The following is a 9,746-nucleotide window of genomic DNA, read 5'->3' as shown; positions in this document are numbered from 1 at the left end:
ATATATATATATATATATATATATATATATATATATATATATATATATATATATATATAATAAATTAGCTTATTCTTATACATTTCAACAGTGGGTTAGATACTGCTGATGTTCTCTAGTTGATCTTTACTTTCTAGCTGCATTAAGCCTTTACAAATGTAGTGATGTTTTGAATTCTAACAAAGACATGACGAGTTGCAATAAGTTCTGTCTTGATCTCCAACTGCACTGGAACAAGGATTGTAAATGTCCCTAGGCATACTGGAACTGGATCTTGATGGTGTTCGTAAGGATTCTGCCATAGTCATTGGTGGTGCTGCATCAATTTCTGAAAGATCCTCAATTCTGCCTCTTTTTTTCCAGTCTCTTTCTTCCAAAAAAAATTTCTTCATCACTGTCACTATAGTTGTGTCTTTAATGTCCCCTGATCAGATACATTTACAAAACAAAACATTTTTGTATAGTGCCAGGGCAAAACTCGCAGGTTGTAATAGATCAATGAAATAATGTTGACAGTATTTGTTTAAAATAATTGCAAACAAACCTGTTCTTTCTTTTGGTGTATGATGGGCGATCATCGTCCTCATCTGTCTGTAAGTCAGACATCGCAGTTGCCTGTCATGGACTGTCGAACAAACAAACATGTATTAAATTATTTATCTTCACTAGAATCAATATAAACATTAATAACAATGCAAAAAAAAAAGCCTGAACTAAACATTATACCCCTTGAGCATAAGACCAAAAAATTATATTTAAAACCTAGACATTATTGGATGATTAAAGATACTTTTGATTTAGCCTATAACAGTAAATATTCCAATCACTTTGTGACACAACGCACAAACAAGTTCATGAAACCAATTGGAAAGTGGAACAGGTCACAATCAGTCATATTTCTTTAAAATAAGAAACATTTTGTATCAGATAGTTGTAAGTCACTAAACACTGTTACAACCTAACATTGTGAAAAATGTTTGCTGATGATAGCCAATAACAATAAGACATTTCAGCAGTTTGTGAAGCAATTAGTAATGTAAAGTCTAAAAAGCTTAAGTATGTTGAAAATGTATCAGTTTACAGCTTGTAATGGACTATGAGCAACCCGATAATGTGCCTATTTACATGTTCATAAGTCATTGCCATCTTTTGTCTCTGAAATGTGCTGCAAAATGACCTCACTAACCTCTGCTAAACAATAATAAGACTTAACTGAAAAATAATGTTACATTCCTTAAATCAGAATTTATAACTGTCAATAACCAAGAAATAACATAAAAATCTGCTTTAAGACGTTCAGTTTTACATGAACATAAGATAAAATTGATTCACATAGGCTAACACATATGAATAAAAGCACATAACAAAATAGGCTTATACGTCTAATAGATAATTTAAAGAGTATGGTAAACAGTATCGAGTTTTGATCATTTTCGTGATGCACTGCACAAACAAGTTCATAAAACCAATAGGAGGCGGAATAATGTTTTTTAAATTATTATTATTACTAACATTGCGTAAAAGGAACATGAACTTTCAGGAAGTTTTTATAACGTAACGTTAGCATAGACATCAATTCGTTTAAGTCATGTTGCATTTTGGATCAAGTAGTTTTAAGTTGCTAAACACTGTTACAACCTAACATTGTGAAAAATGTTTTCGAACAGTAAAGTCGCATAGTATACAGTATACAAGCAGGAAAAACCTTACCTTTCTGATCTGAATCCAAAAGCGTTGCGAGCTCCGAAATGTTTTGAGAAACCAAACAACTTCTTCTTTTGAAAAACCAAACTTCCTGTCGCGTCACCTTTATCGGACGTTCGGTAAGACCGTCATCCAATCAGTAGCCACCTACCACGGAAATACGTCACGGTATTGTCATGAAAGTCGCTGCAGAACAAAAGTGGGCTGAATTTTCTTCTTTAATGTAGTTTTTAAAATGTTTTCAAAGTTTCAATAACCTAGTGGACAAATGCTAATAAATACATAAATGGCATCAAGCAACTAATTGTTCATTAGGTCATTTTTAAAACTACTTTAAACTATTATGTTTAGTTGATAAGCACCTACCGGGATTTCTTAGCAAGCAAGTTAACGTTAGCAGCTGTGCGTGCTATCCGAAAGGAGTGGCTACTCAAAAATAAGCGCATCTTACCCAGTTTTTCCGTAGATGACATGTACATCCATCATCCATAATCCATTTATAAATAATATTGTTTTGTTTGCGTCTAAACAGTACAATTGCGACCATCCACACAAAATTCGTATTATTTTGTTGCTGTCATACCATTTCTCAAATTATCATTAAACGTGCAGCTAATTACTTGATAAAATAAGAATTTATAAAATTGGTTTTCATCAGCTAAAAAAAAGCTGAGTCTTTTCCAGAAGCGGTCCGGACTCTACAGACAGACTCGGGCCAGATATGGTTAATGGGAATCGGGCCAGTGCTTTACAGCCTCATCACAAACACATGCGCGAGAGCGAGCTGTGGGCCATACTCGGCCCGGATAACACTCGCCGATGCCGAGTCTGAGCCGGAGGCGCCGAAGGGCAGCCGAGCTCGGGCCGATTACCACGTGCTATCTGGGATTATTTCAATGTTTTAATAATACTGCATTTCAAGCTGCTTTAGATGTAGTTAATCATAGTAGAAACAATCTTTAAAGCAGTCTGAGGTTACAGTCTGTTGAAAGTATAGATGGGGCAGCAAAAGCACTTCCAGACCTAGTAAGAAGCATTTAAATTCGGCACAGAATTCTTGGTAACACTTTCTGCGGAGCCCCTATTTATAATACATCATAATGGTATTTCTATAGCATTGTAATGAATGCATTAAGAATTCTTATATAAACTTATGTCATATCATCTCATGAATAATCATAACAATTAGGGGTGTAACGATATTACAAACCGAACCGAAATATCGCGATACACCAACCACGATACGTATCGCGAAACTCTCGTGGCGTACTCTCACGCCCCCTGCTGCCCATTGTTGGGGTTGACTTACATTAACTGACTTACATTTTAGTAGGCCTGCAGCGACGCGTCGATGACGTCGACGACTCGGTTCTAAAAAAACGTCGACATCAAATCCATTAGTCGACACATCACGCCCACTCACCAGACACATGTGGGCGTCCAAAACAAAGCAGCATGGATAACAAAACTCCGTCCACTTCTCAGGTTCAGCAGCCTGCACTCCCAAGCAATACATGTCATCAGAAACAGGGCTCGACATTAACGCTTGTCCGGGACAAGTGGATTTTGTGAATGGGCAAGTGAAGGAGAATTTTACTTGCCCGACCTGACAAGTAACCTGATACATCAATAACAAACAATAACTAGCGTAGCAAAGAAACTTTGGTGAGAATGATTCTGAGTGTATTACTTACAGTGTAAACGGTGACTGAAAACGGACAGTATCAAGGATCAAGCTCGTGCAGCCTATCTGACTCAGGGAAATTTTAAAACTAATAGGCGTAACAGCATACACAAAGAAACGAACATACTGTGGTAGAAAAAAAAGAGAAATATTGTATAACATATTATATAGGTAAGCAACATTACGACTGCAAACGTGACATTGAATTTATACAACAGTAGTTCAATAAACTAGTATTTAATATTAACTAATACTAACTGACTTGCATTTTTAGACAAATCACTGACTGTTTTTTGTAAACGAAATAAGCAGCAGAACAGTTGCAAATCTGACAAACACACAACGGTGTTTCAATACTGAATGATTTAGCATTGAATTTAATGAATGGGGTGAGTCAGTGAACGAACTGGTTGAATCCGTCTATGGTTGAATCCGTGACTCACTCATTAAGACAGTGACTTACTGCCACCTATTGGTGGTTCGTTTCATATTTGAAAGTAATGCATTTTTTCAACATTTTAGATTTATATGTTAAAAAATTACAACATTAATCTTATAACATTATGTATTTGCAGTTTTACTGTGTAAATGCATTTTTTGGAACCTCTTATATTATTAAACAGTCTAAGTAAATACATTTGCATTTTCGATGCAGACTGGGTTTTTCCTGTGCAGTTGAAAGATGGAGTTTGTTGATACTGATTTAATCTGAATGATAACCATACAAAGTCTAGTTATTCTAATTGAATGTACTGATAAAATTTCAGAATTTAATATAAATGATGACACATTTAGTAAGGTTAGATAAATAAAGTTAAAAAGTGTCCTAGAATCAATTTAAGGCGAATATCACAAATATTCTGATTAAACTGATTAAAGTAAGACCTTATAGAGCAGTGAAGAGACTATTGCTTCAGAAAAGATTAATTTACGGCAAAGAAAGGCTCTTTACTCGGACAAGTGAATGTCTGATTTACTTGTCCGAAGGACAAGCACATGTCAAAGCTTAATGTCAAGCCCTGTCATCAGAAAACAACTCGCCGTCCTACCTCAAAGGTGTGGGAATATTTTAAACACAGCAAGAAACGTAACGGTATAGTTATATGCAGTCTTTGTAAGATGGAGCTAGCATACCACACCAGCACAACTTCCATTTGGGAGCATCTTTTAGGAGGAAACTGCTAACTACGTAAAAAAAAAAAAAAAAAGATAAATCATCTAATTAGTCATTAGAATAGTCGACTATTCGTTAAAACAATCGTCAGGTTAATCGTTTTAAAAATAATCGGTTACCCCCAGCACTACATTTTAGACACATCATTAACCATTTTTGCAAACGAAAATAGTTCTAAGCAACAGCAGAACCTCCGTGAATCTCCGAGCAACACAGCGGTATTTCAGTACTGAATGATTTAGCTTTTTTTTTAATGAATCGAGTCAGTAAACGAACTGGTTGAATCCATCTATGGTTGAATCCGTGACTCGCTCATTAAGACAGTGACTCCTGCCACCTATTGGTGGTTCGATTTTATATTTAAAGGTATTGCATTTTTCCAATATTTTTGTATAACATTAATCTTATTACATTATTTATGTATTTGCAATTTTACGGAACCTCTTATCTTCATTAAACAGTCTAAGTAAATACAGTTAAATGTCAATTTCATTGCAGGCTAGGTTTTTCCTGTGCAATGGAAAGATGGAGTTTGTTGATTCTGATTTAATTTGCGCAACCATACAGAGTCTAATTATTCTAATTTGATGTATTGATAAAATGTAAGAATTTGATGTGAATGATGACACATACAGTTAGTAAGGTTAGGAAAATAAAGTTAAAAAGTGTCCTAGAAATCAATTTAAGGCAAATATCACAAATATTCAGATTAAAGTAAGACCTTAGAGTAGTGATGAGACTATTGCCTCAGAATGGATTAATTCACAGCAAAAAAGGCATTTTTTTTTTGCCCCGGAAAAGTAAAGTTTTAACTCGGACAAGTGAATGTCTAATTTTCACTAACTTACTCAGGTATCCTGACTGTACTAAAATGGGTTGGCAAAATTAATAAAGAAAAAGTTAAGTTGTTCTTGTTATTAAGTGAATCTATTGTTCCTTAGCATTGCTGTTAAGATGATCAACCCTTACCCCACAGCAAACAGAAACCGAACCGAACCGTGGCTCCAAAACCGTGAACCGAACCGAACCGTGCCTTTGGTGTATCGTTACACCCCTAAAAACAGTTATAATACATTATAATACTTGAGTATTTGAGGTTCTAACTTTTAAGATTATGATTATTTATAAGGACGGCATATTAAATCTATGTAACTTATTTAAGCAATAAGGTACGAGAGGCCGTGCTGTATAATGAATAAATCACGGCTAAAGGGCGGAGTGCCTGCAACCCCTTCAGCCGTGATTTATTCATGATACAGCACGGCCTCAAGTTCCTTATTGCTTTTATATAACGGTTACCACACCACAAAAATATTAAAATCAAAAATATATATTAATTGATATATTAAGTTGTACGTTTTCATAAAGTAAAATCATTAACTGCCTTCCGCTGTAAAAAGTAGTCCCTAACTGCTGCAGCTGTGTTTACGTTTCTAAGGGTGGTTGCTAAGGGGATTCAGTGAAGCGGTCATAGCAGTGCCGTATCATGAATACGACACAGCTGCTGACCAATCAGAATTGAGGAATGGAACTAACCGTTTTATAATAATACTGTAAAATATAATGTAAAAAAATAAATTTGATATGATATAATCCATTTTATAAAACTGCTATGACCACTTCACTCAACGGTTTTGTGTATCATTGAACCCCCTTAGCAACGTAAACATAGCTGCAGCAGTTAGGGACTACTTTTTACAGCGGAAGGCAGTTAATAATTTTACTTTATGAAAACATACAACTTAATATATATAAATTAATATATACAGTATTTTTGACTTTAATATTTTTATTGTGTGGTAACCGTTTTATAAAAGCAATAAGTTACTTGAGCCCGTGCTGTATCATGAATAAATCACGGCTGAAGGGCGTTGTTAGGCACGATGCAAAGCTCTCGTACCTTATTGCTTAATTATATCATATCACATTTATTTTTAACATTATATTTTACAGTATTATTTTGATGGTCCACTTGGCCTATTGACTAGAAGCAATTGTTCAACTACATGTCAAATAACACTCCTTTATTAGTAGTATTATTAGTCTATTATTAGTAGACTTAGGTTTAGGTTGGGCTAGGTAGAAGATTCACATACTTGCAAAGACACATATCATATTTTCTTTTGAGGAACCATCAAAATACAGTGTTAGAATATATTTGGACTAATTTATACTGCTAGCTGTCATGCAGTTGCAGAGTTACTTATCAAAAGCTGTCTAAATGGTACCATCAAAGTAATCAAACTAATAAAAGAAATGTGTCATATTACACATTAATCTGATACATGAACTTATGGCTCTTTGAGAAATATTATTGTTATTATTGTTATTACTTATAAGTGCTCTTTGTATGCTTTCAGTAAAGTGACATGCATAACAAGGCAAGATATTACGTTATAACTATGTGGACGTAATCATACTCCAATTTTGACTTGTTTTTTATTTTGAAATTATAAAACAACTTTTAAAACATTAACATTTTTGTGTGTAAATAGTAAGCAAAGTTTTAAAGAGCCCAACATTTCCTTTACTTACATCAATTATAATCATTTAAGTTGTTGGTCAGTTAATAATGGTACATTTAGTAAGATTAGCATTTATTAAGTTTCTATATGAAAATTAGATTTTTCACATCATTGATGTTAATAAAAGTAAATTTTGCATGCCTCCCAACTCAAGTTCAATGCTTTGCTGTCAACTGTGTCTTACCAAGAAATAAACCTGTTATATTTTTTTATTAACTGCGCTTATAAATTCAAAACAGTAGTAATTTTATGATTGACTCTTTATGCACTTTTTAGCATCATAAAATGATGCTAAAAAGTGCATTATTTTGTGTATTTGTTGTGATGCAATGTGTTCATGCAGTTTGTTTTTTAAAAAAAATTATTTTCCACATATTGTATGTTATTGTTGCTCCTCTCTGCCCTCCCTTTCTGAAATACTTAATTTTTTTTACAAAAGTCGTTGATGGAAACAGAGGTGTTCTCTGATTGGCCAGCTATCCGTGCATTATCCGTATTGGCCGAATAACTCAAGTGTGTGTTGGAAATGTTACACCCCTAACCATGTTGTGATGCCATTTCTTGGGGCATCAAGACAAACCATAAAACCCATTATAAACGAGGAATTTGTTGCATACGTTATTGTTTATACTGATTCTTGATTTTGATGATTGATTATTATTATGTTATTAAACATTACACCATGTCTGCATTTGCAAATGTAGAACAAGAAACAACAAGCACTACTCTACACTGCTCAAAAGTCGCATTTAAATAGTCAGTACTGAATTCTTTAAATATGAAAACGTACTTACAGTCCGTCAGTCAGAAGCATAGACTGTTCATGCAATATTGTGATTGGCCCACTTTATAGCATTAATGCTTTGTGAACATCTGGCATCTTAATCTGCTCTCCCAGGTTCAGGAAACAGTCCTCCGTGAAATGTGCATCACCCACTCGAATATTTGTTTTGTACTGTTCCGGAACAGTGTTGTAAATATAACTTGAACACCGATTTATAGTTGTGTCCTCATTTGAAAGGCCAAACAAAGTACAGCTCTACCAAATCTGGTTCTGGCACCACCATCTGTAGGACTTATTGGCACTGCTCTCAAATATTAGTTCGTTTAGGTTTCTCAGCTTATAACAAGTTACTAAAAATGAACCATTTTTGTTTCAGAGTTGATTGAAGAAAAAGAGGAGAATGAAGAATCAAGTCAAGTTGAGGAGAAAAATCATTTCAAAACTGGAGAAAGACCTTTGAGTTACTCTCAAGCCAAACAGAAAGATTTAAAGAAAAGAAAAGCAGAGAAATGTTCCACCTGCACTCAGTGTGGAAAGAGTTTCAAAAGAAAAAGATATCTTGAGCATCACATGAGAATACATACTGGAGAAAAACCATTCACTTGTGATCAATGTGGGAAGAGTTTTTCACGCTCATCAAGCCTTAAGGAGCACATGAACATCCACACTAGAGAGAAGCAGTACCCATGTGATCAGTGTGGTAAAGTGTATTTAACGGCTTCAGGTCTGAGGAATCACTTAAAAGTTCATACAAAGGTGAAACCACATTCATGCCATTTGTGTGGTAAGAGTTTTTGGCATCTACAAAGTTTGCAAGTATATGAGAATACACATACTGGTGTGAGAGAAAGCATGTGTTATAAGTGTGAAAAGATTTCTACTTCAGCAACTTATTTAAAACAGCATAAGAGGATCCACACTGGAGAGAAGTCTTATGAGTGTTCACATTGTGACAAGAGATTCATTAAATCATCAGACCTGAAAATACATGAGATGATCCACACTGGAGAGAAACCGTATAAGTGTTCACACTGCAACAAGAGATTTAGTCAGTCAGTACATTTGAAAACACATGAGATGAACCACACTGGAGAGAAACCTTATAAATGCTCACACTGCAATAAGAGTTTTAGTCAGTCAGTACATTTGAAAACACATGAGATGATCCACACTGGAGAGAAACCTTATGAGTGTTCACACTGCAACAAGAGATTTAATCAGTTAGTACATTTGAAAACACATGAGAGGATCCACACTGGACAGAAACCTTATGAGTGTTCACACTGCAGCAAGAGATTTAGTCAATCATCATCTCTGAAAACACATGAGAGGATCCACACTGGATAGAAACCTTTTAAATGTTCACACTGCAACAAGATATTTAATCAGTTAGTACATTTGAAAACACATGAGATGATCCACACTGGTGAGAAACCTTATGAGTGTTCACTCTGCAGCAAGAGATTTAATCAATCATCATCTCTGAAAACACATGAGAGGATCCACACTGGATAGAAACCTTATACGTGTTCACACTGCAACAAGAGATTTAGTCAATCATCATATCTGAAAATAGACACTGGACAATAACCGTATCATTTTACTGCATTTGGGAAGCATTTTGTTCAATCATTGCAATACACAGTCATGCAGAAACAATCTTGTAGTTTTTTTGTGTATATCTCTGGCAGATTTACACATACTGGTCTGGCATGTATATGTATACCCATCCCTACTTGTAAATTAGTAGGAGAGCGATCAATCTCATTAGTTTTCTCTTTTACTTTCAGTAATTATCATTTTGCTTTGAGTCATTATTAAATGTTACTTTTTTATTAATACATTATCTTTACTTTTTATATTGTATTAACAACA

General features: G+C 34.6%; 1 protein-coding gene across 1 annotated transcript in view; it reads left to right on the top strand.

Annotated features, from left to right (window-relative positions):
* Nucleotides 1-9,746, top strand: part of LOC141333851 (uncharacterized) — an 11,589-nt gene extending 1,843 nt beyond the window's left edge. Inside the window, exon 2 of the mRNA XM_073839001.1 lies at nt 8,248-9,746. Coding sequence (XP_073695102.1) covers nt 8,248-9,218 — 971 coding nt within the window. The 3' untranslated portion in view covers nt 9,219-9,746. The remainder of the gene's footprint in view (nt 1-8,247) is intronic.

This window comes from Garra rufa, chromosome 4 (genome assembly GCF_049309525.1).
Source record: "Garra rufa chromosome 4, GarRuf1.0, whole genome shotgun sequence".
NCBI lineage: Eukaryota > Metazoa > Chordata > Actinopteri > Cypriniformes > Cyprinidae > Garra > Garra rufa.
The sequence above is the reverse complement of the archived record's forward strand: the minus strand, read 5'-3'. Positions and strand labels throughout refer to the sequence as shown.